At 39.7% G+C, this 20497-nt stretch overlaps 1 protein-coding gene across 9 annotated transcripts in view; it reads right to left on the reverse strand.

The window, feature by feature from the left end:
* Positions 1 to 20497, reverse strand: part of FAM184A (family with sequence similarity 184 member A) — a 167950-nt gene that overhangs the window by 44140 nt on the left and 103313 nt on the right. For 6 of the 9 annotated variants that reach the window (XR_013635563.1, XM_078852182.1, XM_078852179.1 and 3 more), the window contains exons 8-10: positions 19693 to 19814; positions 19342 to 19492; positions 4233 to 4274 (exon numbers count right to left, since the gene is read on the reverse strand). Coding sequence is in view for 8 of the 9 variants with exons in the window: in XM_078852182.1 (XP_078708308.1) it covers positions 4233 to 4274; positions 19342 to 19492; positions 19693 to 19814 (315 nt within the window). In the remaining variant the exon portion in view is untranslated. The remainder of the gene's footprint in view (positions 1 to 4232; positions 4275 to 19341; positions 19493 to 19692; positions 19815 to 20497) is intronic. The other 3 variants (XM_078852183.1, XM_073337169.2, XM_078852181.1) reach the window with 1 other exon arrangement.

Genomic DNA, 20497 nt, shown 5'->3' on the forward strand with positions numbered 1-20497 from the left:
AAGTTGGGCACTCAGAAAAGAAGGAACACACAATTAGTGGTCACCTGTGAAAAGAAAGGATTACTCACCCTGTGCAATTATTGTGGTTCTTCGAGATGTGTCCCCCGATGGGTGCTGCACTCTAAGTGTGCTAGCATCCCCTGTGCCTTTGACTTGAGATTTCTCACAGCAGTGTACATTTGGCTTGCACATGTGTGTTAGTCAGTCTCTGACCCTGTGGCATTGCTACATAGCACTGTGTGAGCAAACTGCCCTCAGTTCCTTCTCTACGGTGAAGCTCCAAAGCAGAGAACTTCAAAGGGAAGGATACACATCTCAAAGAACCACAGTTACTGCACTGTGTCCCTACTGATGCTTCATTCTTGGTGACTAACAAGCAGTTCCCTCTAAGGCGGAAGGGGCTTCAGAGTCAAGTCCAGTTTAGAGAAAAGTATGGACAAGCCAAATACAGAGCTCTCCACCATGAGGAGACAAAGCTTTATTTCTGTTTTTTTCTGGATCTTGGTTTCAGTGCCAAAGTTGCACTTTTGCGATTCTCTGAGGCAACGGAGCAGTGGGAATGCCCATCGCTAACCAGGATCACCTCCCAACATGACAGATGTTTGAAGCCAGGAGAACCGGATGTAACCTCCCAGTAACAACTAACCAGTACCTATCCAAATACAATAAAAATTATTTTCTCTCTTAAAGAAAAGAAACTATATTAGTACTATTTACTAACTTTGGAACTAAAACTAACACTGTGACTCATTGTTAATAAGAAGAGAATACAGCTGAGGAAATCTTAATGGGATAACTGCCAGAGCTCCATCCCAGGCCAAGGCAGTTAAGAAGGAACTGAGCGTGGTTTGCCCAGGCAGTGCTGTGCAACGGCATGGGGCACAAGACTGACTAACAGGCATGTGAGGGCTGAATGGAAACTGCTATGAGAAATCTCTGATCAAAGGCACAGGGGGCGCTAGTGCACCTACAGTGGAGCACCCGTAAGGATACTACTCAGAGAGGAAGTTTGGATTAAGTGACATTTCAAGCATCACATAGGAACTCTGTGGCAGAGGTAGGTGAAGAAACAATTCTCCAAAGCAGCATTCAGCTGCCTTAACCATGAGACCATTCTTTCTCTTCCTGCAATTCTACCCAGCATTCACTACTCAACTTCTGCAACAAATGAAGCAGGGGTCCTACTGACAACAGCCTCATCCACTACACAACCCTAACTCGTCTTCAGAGTATGATTCATCCTGTGCATGGAATGAGGCAGGCAGGGGTTCTGTGGAAGTAGTATGTTATCATGTAATTAAAGACTGTATCATAATGTATACATACAAAGTGGCCAAATTAAGGTTGCACACGCATTTCCTAACTTTTGAACGCTTGACTTCTAACTCTTCTAATATAGGGTTTTAGATGCAATTCCCTAGATTCTGACAGGGGAAAAAAGCAAACTGGAAAAAACAGATTCCATCATGTGGAACCATACTGACCCATACACAGGTCATAAGTAGGATTGAAATCTTTAGATGCACAGCACAGATGTCTACCACTTTAGCTATAGAATAACTGGTAGCAGTAGTAAACTGTTATCCTTTATTTTAACAAAGCACAAGGGGGTAATGAGACACATTTTGCCCATGGGTTTCACAGATATTTGCTGACAGTAGAGGAATGCTGAGACTTGAGAATTCTGGGTTAAGTTTGAGGTTCTAGAGGAGACTGTGCTTCAGTGATTATAAACCCTTCTGCCCAGTCCCCCCTCTGCCACCTCTCTTGTTCCCTAGCCCCCATTTCTATCCACCCCAACCCCAGTTATTGTCTCATCCCCTTCCCACTCTGCTCCTATCCACCCCACCCTGGCTCCTGTCGCCTCCCCCTCCACTCCGCTCTTCTCCAACACTGGCTATTGTCTCCTCCTTCTGCTCTTTTCATCCACTATGTACCCCAACCTGGCTCCTGCCCTCCCCCTCACTCATATCCACCCCACCCCACCCTAGCTGCTGCCTTCCTATCCTTCCCCCCATTCCTATCCACCCTCTATCTCAGCTCCTGTCCACTCCACACCCACCCTTGGCCCCTGTTCTCCTTCTCCTCTCTATGTCTATTCATGCCACACCTACTCCTCAGTTCCTGCTCCCGCTCTGCACCTATCTAGTCCCCTCCACCCTACCTACTGTTCTACCCTTCTGCTCTTGCCCACCACCCTTGGGTCTAACTTCCCCTTCCCCTCTGCTTCCCTACCACAATAATTCACCCCCTGGCCCCTGCCCCCTTCCCTTCTGTTCTTATCCACAGCTCCCCTAACAGCTCTTACGCTGTTTTCCCTCTGCCCCTCCCTCTACTCTTAACTCCCTGCATTCCAGTCATACTGTTTTTTCCTTCTCCTCCTCTGGTCAGCAGCAGGAGCACTGACAGCACAAGAGAGAAAGTCTCCCTGTTCTTAGTTCTGGTGCACAGTGCCACTGCAGTCTCCAGCTGCGGGGAGGAACTACTGTCAGGAAATTATGCTCAGTCTATGCAGTGAAGATAGAAGCTTCAGCAAATTTAGCTGCCAGACTCTAACAAGTTTCTACTGAGTGTGTTTGAAAGGAGATTTTCAGAGTTGTTCATCTTGGCCACATTTGGGCAAATACTTGTGGAGATGGCAAAAAGCCCATCTCTGACACCAGCGTGACACCCCTGATGAATTTCAAGTTCCTACTCCAAAGCATGGAAGCACTAGAGCTTCCCAATTAACAGGGTGCAGCATTTTTTTAAATTTTTTAATTTAATTTTATTTTTTTTACCATGGACAAAACAATGCATGTTCCCCTGATCTCATTCTTGGAAATGGCTGACGCATTTTAGCTCATTTTGAAAATAAAAAAATTTAACCTCAGGCAGACAGCTGGTATCAAAAATTTCAGCCTAATCAGTTAAAGTTTGGCAAAATGATAAACAGCTGAAAACAGGGTTTTATATTATGGAAAGTATTAGGCAACCTTAATTATAGGCTTAGCTACCAGCTCTGCCTATAATACTCTACTTATCTTCAGGTTCTAGGATATCCATGCACTGCTGAAATCTGCAAGCTCTTTCCTGAGCAACTTCCTACCTTGTACTACATTGGTGATATTATAAATTGTGATCCCAACCTATGGAGTTCAGTTAAATGTGCACTTTCTGCAAATCACATGATTCTGTAAAGCTTTGAAAAGTATTTACCTCTGGTGAAATATAATAGTATTATCTATTATACAAAACACCACATTTTTGCAAAACGTGTGGCTTTAACTATAGGTGTTATTAATAAAGGACTGCTCGATCAGTCACTATCAAAACCTGTTCACATACGTATCGACATTATAGATGTAAATTATTGTAATTTACAATACCACCCTCTGGTGACAGCAATTGTTCCACTGCTGTGAATTAGTCTGATAATTCTGAAATATCCATTCTTTTCTTCTTTCTACATAACAACAAACAATTCACATGTGGGAAACTAGTAAAAATATAGGTTTTCTATACAGTATATGTGAAGTTTTCTTATTTTGTTTAAATTGCCACAAATATCAAAAGAAACAATAGCATATTTCATTAAAGGGGTTTTAAGCATACATACATACATACATTTAAAAAATATTTTGAATGATTCACCATGTATTTATATATGCTAAAAGCACATTTATGAAAGTAAGAGTCTCCCTCTTTGCACATCTTTACAGTAACAAAGTCTCCTAGCTTCCCATTTGGTTTTTCCCTACACTGAGGATGCAAGACAAGACACAGATAACTCCTTGAACACAAAGATATACAGAGTACTTTGAACTTGCAATCTTGTCAACTAGGTCTTTCAAGAGATTAAAAAAGTTGACAGATATTATAAATAGTAGAAGAAAATTTAGTAATCAAACTGCAATTAAGATTTGTATTACAAGCAGCAAACTATAATATAGCATTATTAATTTCATGCTTTGTAGAAAGCTTCATAATGTGCAAATATATTGCCTGCAAGATTGCTTGAACATAATAAAAAATGCTGCAGATATTATGTAGTGTTTGATGTCAGATGATATGAGCACTTATACAGATGAATGGATGCAGCACAGAAGCTTTTATTAACCAGATGCATACATATCCTTGTCTCTAATATCATCATGTATTTTACTTCACAGTTTAAAGCAACATTGTAAAGTATGCAAGTTTAGAAGTGCAAGCATGCCCTTGTGTACAAGTTGTAAGTGTAGCTCACTTACATTGCTGATAGATTTATGCAAAGCTTCACCGAGACAGTGCCGCTATGAAGAAAAGATCACAGGAATAAAGGGAAACATTCAGAAATCAACTAAGTAAAAGAAAAAGGGATAAAGAAGGGAGAGTAAAACACAGAACATTAATTATAATTTGACCAGGGAAAAATAAGTTGAAAACTGTTTGGAAAAAAAATTAGACAGACCAAAAATTTTGCAATGACTTACTGCAAAATCAGTGAACACAGAACACAAGGTAGCATACTCATGAGGTGAAAAACTGTTTCATTTCCTATCTCATATTTCAAATATTCAGGATATCAGTATCCCTTTCAGTGTAATATAATGTTTCTCTCTTATGTAACTGAACAAGTTTTGCATTTACCAAATTGATGCATTTATCTGCTCTCAGCTTTAGCTAATGTACTTCAGAAAAGGCTATCACGTACATACTGATGTTTTGCATTTATCATCAGTCAGAATTACACTTTGAACACTGCAGTCAGTGTTCAACTGTAGGCATTTTTTTAGTTAGTAGCCTTATAATATCAAGAGCAAATTTCACTGTCTTATCTGTTTTAATACTGAGAACACATTTAGTCTTTAATAAAGTCATACTTTTTTTAAAGCACAGTGGAATTTTTTGTTTTCTGAAATTTAAGGATTAAGAATCCTTACAAAAGAGACTGGTTTTCAGATAACAGTCCAGGGCAAAATTACTTTACAGTACCACCATCTTACATCAATGAAAAACTGCAGACATACAGAAACATATACTGTAGATATGTAGATGCATTATATCAATATTACTTGATCATATATATGAGGTAATATATATGCTCAATATGATAATCAAAAAATGAATGAGCCGTATCTTCATAACTGGAAACAGTGTCTGATTCAGACTCCAAACCAGAATGATAGATTATCTCCCCCTTTGTCACTTATGTCATTCAAACAGATGGGTTTTTCAATGACAGATTTTTTTGGACCACCTTGATTGCCTGGATGTCTTCATTACAGAAATTTTGGACAATACTAGAACATAAAAAAAAGAGGAAAAATATCTTTCCACAGCCTAAATCTACAAAAAGAAAAAAAAAAGATATTCAAATAGCAGGAAACAAATCTCTGAACAGCAAACTACTATTTCTAGCAACAGTGAGAGGCAGCATGGTTGAGTGAATAGGGCACCAGACTAGGGCTTAGGAGATCTAAGTTCTATCCTTAGCTCTGCTGTACAACTGTGGGCAAATCACTTCAGCTTTCTGGGCCTCCTCCCCTATCTTTTGTCTGTCTCGTCTATTTAAGACTGTAAACTCCTAGGGGCAAGGACTGTGTCTTATTATGTGTCCACACAGTCCCTAGTACAGTCAGGCCCTAATTTTGTTTGAGGCCTCTAAGCATTACTGTAATATGAATAATTAACAATATATTTCTGTGATAAACTAGCCATGTCCTAAGAAATGGGAAAGAAATTCCAGGTAAAATTTCTTATTTGGCATCATGCTGGGTTCTGTCCCATGACTAAAAGCTTAAGGGGCGGCATGCAAGTACCAGTGAAGACACTGTGATAATTTGACCTAAGCTATGTTGACTCCAGCTACATTATTCACGTTGCTAGAGTAGCGTAACTTACATTGACTTACCCCGGTAGTGAAAAGAAAAGCCCTATGAGTCCTAATAGACATGATGGAGGAGATCTCTGGTCCACTGATTTTTAATAAAACTTGGAATACTGAGGAAATCCCAAAAGACTGGAAGAGTGCTAATGTAATGCCAGTATTTAAAAGCAGGTACTTACAGGTTGGTTAGCCCGATATCAATCCTTGGTAAAATAACTGAAGCTCATGTCAGCTTTTCCATCAATAAAGAATTAAATTAGAACATAAGTAATGCCTGTCAATATGGTTTTATCGAAAATAGGTCTTGGCAAACAAACCTGATTTCATTCTTTGAGGAGGTTACAAGCTTGGTTGATAAATATAAGTTCATAGTTGTAAAAGACTTTTACAAGGCATCTGACTTAGTGGTAATCTTTTAATTAGAATATCATGTGGTACTATGCAGTATCAATAAAGCACAGTTAAATGTATTAAGGACAGGGTAGGTGACAGATCTAAAAATTAGTTAATGGGGAAAACATCATTAACTAGGGGGTTCATGTGGGATTCTGCAGGGATTGGTTCTCGGCCCATCATTATTCAACATTTTTGCAATGATCCATAAGTAAATATAAACTCACTGCTGAGAAAATTAGAGGGTGACACAAATATTGGCAGAGTGGTGAACAATGACAACAGAGCTGTCATACAGAGCTATCTGCATTGCTTGGTAAACTGGGCCCATACAAACAAAATGCATTTTAAAACAGCCAAATGCAAAGTCCTACTGTGACGATTTGGGGGATCTGTCTGCACAAATTAGGAATTCTGCATGAGATTATGAACTCTCTATATGTACTTTAACAAGGTGCAAACTCCATTTAGAATGAGCAGTCCTGTGCCTTCTCTGCTGTCCTTTTACCTTGTACTGAAATTCCAAGGAGTAGTGATACAGGGCTGACAAAAGAGGGTTATTAACTTGGGGATGGTCCTCCAACCATATACAAACATCTTAGAGGATAGGCTGGCTCCCACCCAAGAGAACCGGTTTGTTAGGGGGAGATGGTCTGGCAAAAAAGTCACCTGACAGGGGGACTGGATCTTTATAAGACAGCATGAGCTGCTCTACTCGGGGGGTCTTAAACCATTTTCACCAGCTCAACCTGTCTTCTGTACGAACTGGATGAAGCATGGGGGAACCCTGCCTACCTGAACACACAGGGTCTCCCAAGGATTCCCAAAGGAAGTGTGAACTAGAGTGAAGTGCATTGGATTCACAGTGTTTGATGTTTTCTAAATGATCTATATTCTCCTGTGCTTTTTCTCAAGTAAAGGGTAACGGTGTTTTAGACTTCTGTGCAAAGGATGTCTGCGTGCCTGTTTGCTTTCACTATCGTGTGCCACTGAAAAATTAACTTGTGAACTTTGAGAGCTCACAAGGTGGAGTTCTGGGAAGGGGTGTACATAAATTATGGGGGAATCTGAGAGGGGAGGCAGTTGGACCATGAGGTCTCAGATCTCAGAAGGAGGAGTTAGAGTGAGTTCTAGAGACCTCAAGCCAGGGGGAGCGTCTGGACACTGGTCAAACTCTGTAGGCATAAGACACATGGAGATTCAGGGTTTGGATCCCCTCACAACAGTCTGGTGAGTGTCCAAGAGAGGAGAGCTCAACCATATCTGTGACACAAGGAATGTAGGTCATACCTACAGAATGAGGAACTATCCTGGAAAGTAGTGACTCTGAAAAGGATTTAGGGGTCATAGTGAACAATCAATTGACAATGAGCTCCCAGTGAGAGACTGTGGTAAAAAGGACTAATGTGATCCTTGGATGTATAAACAGGGGAGTAATAAGTAGAAGTATGGAGGTGATTTTACCGCCTGTATACAGCTTTGACAAGACCAATACTGAAACACTGCATTCAGTTTTGTTGTCCACATTTTAAAAAGGATGTTGAAAAATTAGAGAAGGTGCAGAGAAAAGCCATAAAAAGACTCAAGGGCTGGAAAAAATGTCTTTACAGTGAGAGACTGAAGGAACTCAATCTATTTAGTTTATCAAAAAGAAGATAAATAAATGACTTGATTATGACGTATAACAGAGATGGTCAAACTACGGCCCGTGGGACCGTCCTGCCCAGCCCTTGAGCTCCTGGCCAGGGAGGCTAGCCCCCGGTCCCTCCCCCGCAGCTTCAGTGCACTGTGCCACCAGTGCTCTGGCCTGCTGCTCCTGTGTGGCTGGCTCCAGCTGGGTGGTGCGGCTGCGAGCTCCTGCGGCTCTGAGCAGCACGGTAAGGGGGCAGGGAGTAGGGGAGTTGGATAAGGGGTAGGGAGTGCCTGGGGGCAGTCAGGGGACAGGGAGCAGCTGGATGGGGCGGAGGCTCGGGGGCGGTCGGTCAGGGGATGGGGAGCAGGGGGGTTGGATAGACATGGGAGGCCCCGGGGGCCTGTCAGGGGACGGGGGTGTGGATAGGGGGTGGGGCAGTCAGTGGACAGGGAGTAGGGAAGGTTGGATAGGGAGTGGGGTTCTGGGGGGCCATTAGGGGCAGGGGGTCCTGGGAGGGCACAGTCAGGAATCAAGGAGCAGGGGGGTTGGATGGGTCTGGGGTTCTGAGGGGGGGAAGTCAGGGGGTGGGAAGTGGGAGGGAGCAGATGAGGGCGGGGACCAGGCTTCCCTACCTGGCCCTCCATATAGTTGCGCAACTCTGATATGGCCCTAGGGCCAAAAAGTTTGCCCATCCCTGGTGTACAAGTACCTACATTGGGAGAAAGAACCAGTTACTTAAAGGGCTCTTTAACCTACCAGAAAAAGGGATAACAAGAACCAACTACAGGAAGTTAAAGCCAGACAAACTCAATTTAGAAATAAAGTACAAATGCTTTAACAAATGAGAGTGATTAACTATTGGACCAAGTGAACACGGGAAGTGATGGATTCTCCATCTCTTATGTCTTCAAATCAAGACTGGATGCCTTAAGACTTTAGTTAACCGCAAGTTATTGGGCTCATTACAGAGATAACTTGGTGAGTTCTATGGCTTATGTTATACAGGATGCCAGATTAATCTAATGGTCCTTTCTAGACTTAAAATCTACGAATATTTATGCTACAATCTCTCCTTTGTGGAAGTTGAAAAGTGACAGAAGCTAAAACAATACAACATAGCATGAACCCTATATTAGAAAGAGAAAAGACGACAAAAAACACAATACGAATATTGTTTACTATATTTATTAGAGCTGGTCAAAATATTTTTGACGAAACATTTTTCCATTGAAAAATTTCATTTTGTTGAAACCAAAATGTTTCACAAAAACACCAGTTTCAGCAGCAATTATGTCAGGAAGGATTCTTGGGTCTAGGATGGACTCTGACCAGAGGGAGAGCAAGTGTGAGGGCATGAGAGAGACTCTCTCTTTCTAGCCTTGTGGCTTTGGTACTGGCCTGGTATTTGGGAGACCCAAGTTCAAGTCCCTACTCTGAATCAGGCAGCCTTATCCCTCAAATTACAGAAAGAGTGCATTTTCTGTGTGTGCTCTCTCTTGCTCTCTTGTATTTTCATTTCAAAACCTCAAAATGTTTTGAGAAATGGCATTGTCTTCTTCCAGCCCGCTCTAACAGATAAAAATTGTGCAAAAATTTGCAGATGATAATTATTTACGTTAGTGAAGTTTTGAGAAGACTGAGAAACTTCAGAGACACCTAACCAAGCTAGGTGAATGGGCAACACAACGGGAGATAAGATTCAATGTTAAATGCAAAGCAGAGCACATTGGAGGGAAAAATTTGAACTACTGATATACCTTACTGCAGTTGTTCCCAAACTTGTTCCGCCGCTTATGCGGAGAAAGCCCTTGGCGGGCCGGGCCAGTTCGTTTACCTGCCGTGTCCGCAGGTTCGGCCTATCGCGGCTCCCAGCGGCCGCGGGTCGCTGTTTCGGAGCTGCGATCGGCCGAACCTGCAGACACGGCAGGTAAACAAACCGGCCCGGCCCGCCAGGGGCTTTCCCTGCACAAGTGGCGGAATAAGTTTGGGAACCACTGCCTTACTGGATTCTAAATTAAGAGGATCAATTCAGGAAAAAAAAAATCTGGGTTTCACTGAACAGCTCAATCAAGATCAATGTGCAGCTGCTGTCAAAAAAGCAAACAAATGGTAGGGTGCATAATGAACGGTTGGAGAATAATACAGAAAATATTATGATGTCATTACATGGGTCACCCTCATGTGGAATACTGTGTGCACTCGAAATGGATATGGCAGAATTAGAGGAAGTTCAGAGAAAGACAACAAGAATGAGTAGGGTCATGGAAAAGATCACATGAAGCAATAGAAAAAGATTAGGATTGTTTACCTTAAAAATGAGATGATTAAGAGGGGACATGATAAAAGTATACAAAAATCATGAAAGGTCTCAGGCTTGTCTATACAGCAAGCCTCTAGAGAGGGTAGATCAAGATCTTTTCTCCCTGTCTCATAGTAGAAAAACAAGGGGAAATTGCTAACTTGCACGCTGCCCGGCAGGAGTGGCAGGCCAGAGCGCTGGCGGCAAGGTGAGGCTGCGGAGGAGGGAGGACAGCAGGGGAGGAGTTGGGGGCTAGCCTCCCCGGCTGGGAGCTGAAAGGCCAGGCAGGATGGTCCCGTGGGCCGTAGTTTGCCCACCTCTACTCTGCAGCATGGAGCACAGGTCACCTGCAGTTTGAACTAGTGTAAATGGTGAATTCTCTAATCTGAAGTCTTTAAACCATGATTTGAAGACTTCTTTATTTCAGCCAGAGCTTAGGGGTCTATTTCAGGGGTGGATGGGTGAGGTTCTGTGGCCTGCAATGTGAATGAGGTCAGATTAGATGATCACAATGATCCCCTCTGACTTTAAAGTCTATGAGTTTATCAAACTGTATCATATGTGGTATATTTTATCTATTCCTACTATATTTCTTTTAATATTTCTTGTATTCTTTATGTTATGGGGAGGCTAAAAATCTAAGTTACAAAAGGTAAATGTCACAACACAAATGTTTGGTAGCAGAACAGTACGGGACTTCAAGAGAAAACAAAAACAAGCTGGCACAAACATTTCTGACATCTCACTGGCACATCTGTTTGATAAATAGTGAAGGCAGACGAGTCAGTACGAGCTGACTGGTGTACACGAAAAGCATAAACACCCATTTTGCTCACTGGCAATAAAAAAATGGATCCTCATGTGATGAAATATTAACAGGTATCACAATAAAATGGGAGAAATCAAAGGAGGACCTTACCCATACATTTAAGTTCTCCCCAAACTATAGGTTTATGCAATACAAAAACAGAAAGCAGAGATAAAGAACACACTGATATTCTAAAAGGAAAACCAAGAGCTTTTTCCTGCTTCCTTAGTTGAACAAACCTCTCCAGTAGTAAAATAAGAAAGAAAAAAAATGAGAACTAGTTTTAAAAACCAAAGAAACTTATGGCTCCTGAATTCTCTGAGTATTTTTATGGGGAAAACTCACCTGGATTGGTATAGGTGTACCTTGCAGAACGAACAAGGCAGACATCTTCATTCTGCTATGTTCACCATATACCATTCCAGACAGCAGAGATAAGAACAAAAGACTCCTCATCAAGGAATAGACCACTCATCCATGTAGTCCAAAACCCGTACCTGATAGTAACCTATATTTGATGCTTTAGGAATTGTCAAACTTTTACACGGCTTGGTCAGTTGTACCGCACATTCTCACAAGGAAAATATTTTAGTCTTGTCTGAGATATACTGTATACATAATATAAAATAAAAGACTCTGATGGCAATAACTTTATGCTGTGAAGGATTACAATTGATAATACCATAGAATTCTTTAGCATTGCTTGTGTAAATGAGTATTATCCTCTATCCCCTTTTTAAAAGAGCCAAACTTTTCATTCACTTTGACTGTTGTGTACTGAGTAGACTTCTTCACAGAGCTGTCTAAAACAATGCTTAAATCTTTCTCCCAAGGTTACAGATAGTTCAGAACCCACCAGTAAATACAAGCAGTTTAATTTAAAAACTTTCCAATGTGTTCTTCCATATCTTTTTCTACAATGACTCTCCTACGTTATCACATTGAACAATCAAATTTATTAGGTCCTCCTGGAATTCCTTGCAGTATTATATATTCCTGAAAGGGCTACCAATTCACTTCTCGATCAGATTCAAGGTTACCACCTATAAAGCCCTATGTTGGCAAACCCCGTATTACCATAGACTACCTCTCATATGCCTCACCATGTCAACTGAGGGCTGGCCATGAGTCGTATTCATAGCCCATCCTGCAGAACTTCAAGAAGAGGTTTTATATTGGTAGAGGAGAATCTGATGCATCATTCATAAAGTCAAAATGTAAATTTTGTCCAAATTGCCCCATAGGCTGCATTAATGTATTTCTTATGAGACAAAAGCAGGGTGTCTTTAACTATCACTAAAGATGTTAAAAAGCTTAATTATTTACTATGTTTTCAGAGTGTTAAACATAAGAAATGAGGAATCAGATGGGTAACTGGTTCCTGATTTAGAAGGTTGAGAATTTGTGGAAGTGACAGTAGAACCAAAATCCACGTCTAAGTGAGGTCTGAAACCATAGCTTCCATAGCCAGATGGGAGCCAATAGTATTCCTCGATGCTATTTTCTTTTTTTTCTAGGAGTGAAATGAGCATATAGGTGTACAAAAAACCTGGGGCCACTTAGAGCATATATTGCCCCCTACTTCTGTATACTTTTGGTCTTACAAAAACTGAACTCATTTTTTTTCTCTTGGCTCTTAAGGCAAAATAATGCACTGAAACTATTTTGAATCTTTGAGTTATCTTGTATGCCTGTGCATGCAGGCTCCATTTCCTAGGGTATGTATCTTCCCTATTGAATCAATATGCAATGTTTGCCTTTTCTTTGATGTGAAGAGCATGAGCACACCAGACATGATTTTCTGGAAGATTAACAGTGTGTGTGCCTTCCTGTGATGAGCAATGGTCCTTGTTCCCACCTTTTAATTCAGGTACGTCATTGTGTGTTCTTGTTGGTAAAGATTTGAACAATGCTTGTAGTGTACTGTCATTTAGAAATGCAATGAGGTGAGCTGGATCATTGCTGCTTCTTTATTCCTGCCTGGAACCAAACATACTGTGGCATTTGGGATTTCAAATGTGCTCCCGACCTGTGCAGACTGGCATTAGTTATGACAAGGATCCTTTCTGGTTCTGACATAGGATAGTCCATTTGAGTCTGTAGGGATCGAATTACAGAGTCTGGAACACTCACTCGGATGTTTAGTTTGGAAGAGATAGAATCTCTCTAGTGTCTGCAAGTTTGAGAGGCTGTGTGGGCCATTAGATAAGATACTGGACTGAGATTCAGAAAATACAGATTCCATTCCTTGGTCGATCACTAACCTGCTGGAAGACCTTAAGAAAGTCACTTCTTCTCTCTATGATGTGTCTGTCTGGTATATTTAAATATTTGTGGCAAGGACCGTCTCTTACTACGTGTCTGTAAGTGCCTAGCACAATGGCGCTCCGATCTTGGTTGGAGCTTCTATTACTACTACTACTACTATTTTAATTATTATTATTATTAATTACTGCAATAATAGCTGAAGTGTCAAAGTGGACCCATTGTAGGTTTTCCAGTCATGATACTAGCATGTTGGTGCTAGCAGATATATCATGCCTACAATCTTCCTCTATCTCTCTTCCGAGATTAAGATACTGTCTTTGGTTGAGTTGAGTATAACCCTCAGATGTTATACCCTTTGAGCAGAGATCAGGACACTTTTCTTTGTTTATCACAAATCCTTTTTTCTGTAGGAAAGCTATTCACTTTGCCTGTATCCTGGATCCCGAGGGTGAACTAATTAGTGAGTTGTCCGTAGATTCTCTGTTCTCAAAAGGCCACAGCCAAACTACTAAAACCATGGTAATAACCCTCAGCAAGGTCAATAGATCAAAAGAAAGGGCCCTGTACTAGAAATAAGTCTTGTGGTAATGAAAGTATAACTAGTTGCAAAGTACAGATATCCAGACACAGATGTGGAAATACATCTCCTTCGGGTCTACAGATGACAAAAAATATTGAAGGGATAGGATTGCTATTACCAAAGTTAAGGTATACATCCTGAACTTTGATTTTCAGGCTTTGAGACTGAAAACAGCTCAACGGGTTCATCCAAAAATCAAAGTTCAGTAGTGTGAAGGGACTTTACATCCTCCTTAAAAACCCATTTACAGTCCTGAGTGGTAAATGGTAATGACAATCAGTCCCTTAACATCTATAAAAACAGCCTTATTATTTCCAAGCAGGGAATTGCAGTACACAATTGAAGTAGGAAGAAGCAAAATGGCTGTGACCCAAATCTTTGCTCAAACAAAAAACCTTTTTCTTGAAGGCCAGAAACCAAAGCCCGCCTCTCATTAAAAACAATTATAAACACCACATTCCAAATGTTTACGCAATTTTAGAAATAAAACCAATCAAATACGACCGGGTACCTCCAACCACACTATAATAAAATTAGCTACCAAAAGCCTAAAATATGTAGTGACCTCAACATTTGCCCATTTTTTAGACATGGACTGACCTCTTAAGGTCATTTAACATAAGGTTAGGTCCAACTTCATTCTAAAAATACAAACAACTTATTAAAGTGGTCTACAATATCACTCCACACACACAGCACTTGTATGAAGAGATCTTCCTTCTCATTATTAGTTAGCTTTACATACTGTACTCACCTAAAACTGCCAGAAGTAGGTGATTACTAGAATTACGGAAAGAAGACTGACAGAATCAGAAAAAAAAAAAAACTACACACAGAGCTACAGCAACACCCCTTTGCCAATCACAGAGAAACAAGATGAATATACTTAATCCATTTCAAGGTGAGAGTATGGCCGCAGGAAACTAAAGCAAAGCTGTCAAGAACCAGAAGTAAAAAAACCTGAAAAAGAACTAAACCCACCAGACAAGATCACAGTCCATAAAATCCCCCAGCAACGTCAGACTTTACTAGAATATAGTTAATAGCATTCAAGAATCCCAACTGAGGATCTGTTTCTGAAAAAGTAACAAGTGAAGAAAAATGGAAAATGTCTTTTGCATTTGTTTTAGCTGTCTCCACACACCATCATGGTATGGCGTAACTCAGGGGGTTCTCAAACTGGGGATCAGGACGCCTCAATGAGTCCTGAGGTTATTACTTGGGGGGTTGCCAGCTGTCAGCCCCCACCTCAGACTCTGCTTTGCATCCAGCATTTATTGTTTTTAATTTATAAGGTGGAGGCTTGCTATATGAAAGGAGTCACCAGTACAAAAGTTTGAGAATCACTGACGTAACTCTTAGTTTGTGTGGCTTGGCGCAGGTGAATGAACGTAAAAGACAGAATAAGCTTTTTACATACATAAGTTGCCTCCTATGCCCACAATTCTCCTCTTACCCTGAACCCTGAGAATAACCTCTCTCCCTTTCACCATTATTTTTCTGCATTTGTCTGTTCCAAAATCTTTATTCAGAAAAAGAAAAAAAAAATCCCAAAGCACATGCTCATTTCCAACAGTCTAACTGGTATTTTTACACTCCGGAAAAACAGGGAAGCTTGATTAACTAAGGCTGTCAAGCGATAAAAAAAATTAATTGTGATTAATAGCACTGTTAAACAATAATAGAAACCATTTATTTAAATATTTTTGGATGTTTTCTACTTTTCCAAATATATTGATTTCAATTACAACAAAATACAAAGTGTACAATTCTCACTTTATATTATTTTTATTACAAATATTTGCCCTGTAAAAACCAAAAGAAACAGTATTTTTCAATTCACCTAATACAAATACTATAGCGTAACCTCTTTATCATGAAAGTTGAATTTATAAATGTAGAATTATGTACCAAAAAAACCTGCACTCAAAAATAAAACACTGTAAAACTTTAGAGCCTACAAGTCCACTCAGTCCTACTTCTTGTTCAGCCAATCGTTCAGACAAACAAGTTTGTTTACATTTGCAGGAGATAATACTGCCCGCTTCTTGTTTACAATGTCACTTGAAAGTGAGAACAGGGGTTTGCATGGCATTGTTGTAGCTGGCATCGCAAGCTACTTATGTGCCACATGTGCTAAAGACTCATATGTCCCTTCATGCTTCAACCACCATTCCAGAGGACATGTGTCCATGCTGATGACAGGTTTTGTTCGATAATGATCCAAAGCAGTGCAGCCCGACGCCTGTTAATTTTCATCATCTGAGTAAGACGCCACCAGCAGAAGGCTGATTTTCTTTTTTGGTGGTTTGGGTTCTATAGTTTCTGCATCAGAGTGCTGCTCTTTTAAGACTTCTGAAAGCATGCTCCATACCTCGTCCCTCTCAGATTCTGGAAGGCACTTTAGATTCTTAAACCTTGGGTTGAGCACTGTAGCTATCTTTAGAAATCTCACATTGGTACCCTCTTTGTGTTTTGTCAAATCTGCAGTGAAAGTGCTCTTAAATCAAACAACATGTTCTGGGTCGTCATCTGAGACTACCATAACACAAAATATATCGCAGAAAGCAGGTAAAACCATGGAGCAGGAGACATACAATTCTCCTCCAAGGAGTTCAGTCACAAATTTAATTACTGCATTTTTTTTTTTTTTTTTAACAAACATCATCAGCATGGAAGCATGTCCTCTGGAATGGGACTAGTTTTGTTCAACATCTTTACTAATGATCTGGATGATTGGATTAATTGCATCCTCAGCAAGTTCGCAGATGACACTAAACTGGAGGGAGAGGTAGATATGCTGTAGGGTAGGGATAGGGTCCAGAGTGACCTAGACAATTTGGAGGATTGGGCCAAAAGAAATCTGACTAGGTTCAACAAGGACAAGTGCAGAGTCCTGCACTTAGGAAGGAAGAATCCCATGCACCGCTACAGCCTGGGGACCAACTAGCTAAGCAGCAGTTCTGCAGAAAAAGACGTGGGGATTACAGTGGACGAGAAGCTGGATATGAGTCAACAGTGTGCTCTTGTTGTCAAGGCCAACGGCATATTGGGCTGTATTAGCAGGAGCATTAGTAGCAGATCGAGGGAAGTGATTATTCCCCTCTGTTTGGTACTGGTGAGGCCACACCTGGAGTATTGCCTCCAGTTTTGGTCCCCCCACTGCAGAAGGGATGTGGACAAATTGGAGAGAGTCCAGCAGAGGGCAACAAAAATTATAAGGGGGATGGGGCACATGATTTACAAAGAGAGGCTGAGGGAACTGGGATTATTTAGTCTGCAGAAGAGAAGAGTGAGGGGGGATTTGACAGCAGCCTTCAACTACCTGAAAAGGGGTTCCAAAGAGAATGGAGCTAGGCTGTTCTCAGTGGTGGTAGATGACAGAACAAGAAGCAATGGTCTCAAGTTGCAGTGGGGAAAGTCTAGGTTGGATATTAGGAAACACTATTTCACTAGGAGGGTGGTCAATGATTGGAATGGGTTGCCTAGGGAGGTGGTGGAATCTCCATCCTTAGAGGTTTTTAAGGCTCGGCTTGACAAAGCCTTGGCTGGGATGATTTAGTTGGTGTTGGTTCTGATTTGAGCAGGGGATTGGACTAGATGACCTCCTGAGGTCTCTTCCAACCCTAATAGTCTATGATTCTATGGTGGTCGAAGCATGAAGAGGCAGATGAAAATTTAGTATATCTGGCATGTAAATACCTTGCAATGCTGGCTACAAAAGTGCCATGCAAACGTTTGTTCTCACTTTCAGGTGACATTGTAAGTAAGAAGCGGGCAGCATTATCTCCTGTAAATACAAACAAACTTGTTTCTCTTGGCAATTGGCTGAACAAGAAGTAGGACTGAGTGGACTGTAGGCACTAAAGTTTGTTATGGAGTGCAGTTATGCAACAAACAAAAAATCTACATTTGTAAGTTGCACTTTCACCATAAAGAGATTGCATGACAGTACTTGTATTAGGGGAATTGAAAAATACTATTTCTTTGGTTTGTCATTTTTACAGTGCAAATATTTGTAATCAAAAGTAATATAAATTGAGCACTGCACACTTTGTATTCTGTGTTGTAACTGAAATCAATATATTTGAAAATGTAGAAAAACATCCAGAAACATTTAATAAATTTCAATTGGCATTCTATCGTTTAAAAGTGCGATTAAAACTGCGATTAATCGCGACTAATTTTTTAATTGCGATTAATTATTTTTAATTGCGTGAATTAACTGCGATTTAATTGGGAACCCTAATTACAACACATTTTGTTAAGTATCTTAAATATAATTAAAGTATTTTTAACACAAATTAAAAAAAAACACAAAGTTTAGCATGTTTTGGCTGATGTACCACTTTTTAAATTGAGCTGCTTTTGGGAATGTAATTGAGAATGTGCCACTTACAAGCTGAAAAAATGGGAGTAAATGAGTCTTCAAAAATAATACTACTCAAAATGAGAATGAACTCTTAAAAATGAGACAAGCAAAAGTCCTTGATAACATCCAAGCTGTAAAAGATAATTTAGGTCAAGATTTTCAGAAGCCTCCACTTTTATGGGCACAAATTATAGCACTGACAAACAAATTTCCCACAGTGTATAAAATCAGGTAATTAGATGGGGAAATACTAACATATGCACCCATAATTAATTGTGTGCACAAAGCTGCACACTTAAGTTTTTGTGCTCTCAAAGTTGAAGCCATAGCTAAAGCAGTCACCATACAGACACAAAAATAACATGTGTTTACTAAATCATTTCCAAAAAGCTATTCCTTTCTGTCACTAAAATTATGTTTGGCCTTCTTTTATCTGTCTTTTTCATCCAAGTACTCAATCAACTCAATGCTACTTCACTACTGGCATTGCAAAAAAGTATAAAACAAAGAATTTGTGTGAATGATTTAACAGGGGGAAAGCACTTTATTATAGTAAATATTAGCATGAATACACACAGTAGCTGCAATTAAAAAGCCAGCATTTATCAAAAATTACCACACAGTAGTATCTGAGATTACGATAGTTTCCCCCATATTTAGGGCAGGAGATAGGTGCAGTAAATGTGTGGTGATACTGGTAATTGGCAAATTTTGACTTTTTACATGTTTTCTACTGTACCATCAATGTAAACATGTATGATACCTCCAAATAATTACAAAACTAACTAAGCAATATAAACATACATAAATACCTACAACAAGAAACATTAATAGGTAGAGAGGCATAAATCCACAGAGCGTGGATAAGAATACCAAAGAAATGAAAACAGTTTCCTCATGTTTAGTACCACAAGGAAAAAAAAGAGTATACTCTTTCTCATCATTTTAATGAGTAAGAAAGGTTTTCACATTAAATCAGTATTGTTATTACTGAGTAATCTCTAATGAGTTATCATCCAAATTAAGCCTAGAGACAAGTTTTATACTGCTTTCATACAATTAGTCAGTAATAAACCATCAGCAGCCTAAATCCAAATTATAACTTTCCTTTGATACTTAACTAGCCGTTCTAGTTACCTGGTCTAAAAGATCTTCTACCTTCTTTTGCCAGCCATCCCTAGCAGCATTTTTTTCACGTTCTTTCAGTTGCAAGAGCTGAGTCATGGCGGCCTTTTTATCCTCTTCATGCTGAAGCCTCAACTCTTCACGAAGTTTACTACATTCCTGTCTGAAAGAAAAAGTAATATAATTAAAACATGATCTAGCCTTTCATAAAAATAAAAATTAACAAGTATTATTGAGAAGTGAATTTGAAATGCTTATATAATTACAAAAATATTTGCTGTACTTGTACATTGCATTAATAATGACTTGTTTCATTTAATGCATGCTTTTCTTTCCTATTTAAAACAAAGAAAAAACACTTGCCGAAGATTTTCTGTCCATTTTATTTCTAGGTCACGAGCCATTCTGTCAACTTTCATCTTCTCCTCTTCCCTCATAGCAGAAATCTTTGCTTCATGCTGCTGTCTCTCCTGTTCTAGTTCCCCCTGAAAATACAAACTTTATAATGGAGACTCAGCAGCTGCAAAAAAGTATTTTGAACAGAAATCTTTCTCTGAATCAAAATAAAATTCCTGCCAGTGTTGCCAGCATTGACATTTTTGGTCATTAAACACTTGTTTACAGGTGCCTTATTATAACATGATTAAAGTATAAAATAATTAATAAAATAATTCAAAAATCTGACTCCTAATGAAGACTGTTTTCATTGTTATTTTCAGCTCCACAAATATTTGAGCTCCCTGAATTATACTTCTGTCATATTTCTGACAAAATATTTTCTTAAATTTATTACTTATTTGAAATTTTTCAAGAAATCATTTATGCAAGTAATGTTTGTTTGTATGTATCATATGCAAAATAGTTGGCTGGAAGTATTCAGCACTTGAAATTCAACATTTGAGCTGTTTTGATCAGATACAAAGTTCACATGGTATGTTTTTCTGTTCCTTACCTGGCCAGGCATAATTATAAGAATCAGGTTTTTGTGGTGGACACTTGTAATCAGGAATTCAAAATTCATTTGAACATTTTGTAATATTTTGTAATATTTGCTTAAACTTCATAGTTACAATAAACATTCCTGCCAGCAGTGTTTGCTTTATTTATGAAAAGCCAACACATGAGGCATGTGGAGAGTATCAGAGTTTTTTTTAAATGAATATTCGTG

This window comes from Lepidochelys kempii, chromosome 3 (assembly GCF_965140285.1).
Source record: "Lepidochelys kempii isolate rLepKem1 chromosome 3, rLepKem1.hap1, whole genome shotgun sequence".
NCBI classification, from domain to species: Eukaryota; Metazoa; Chordata; order Testudines; family Cheloniidae; genus Lepidochelys; species Lepidochelys kempii.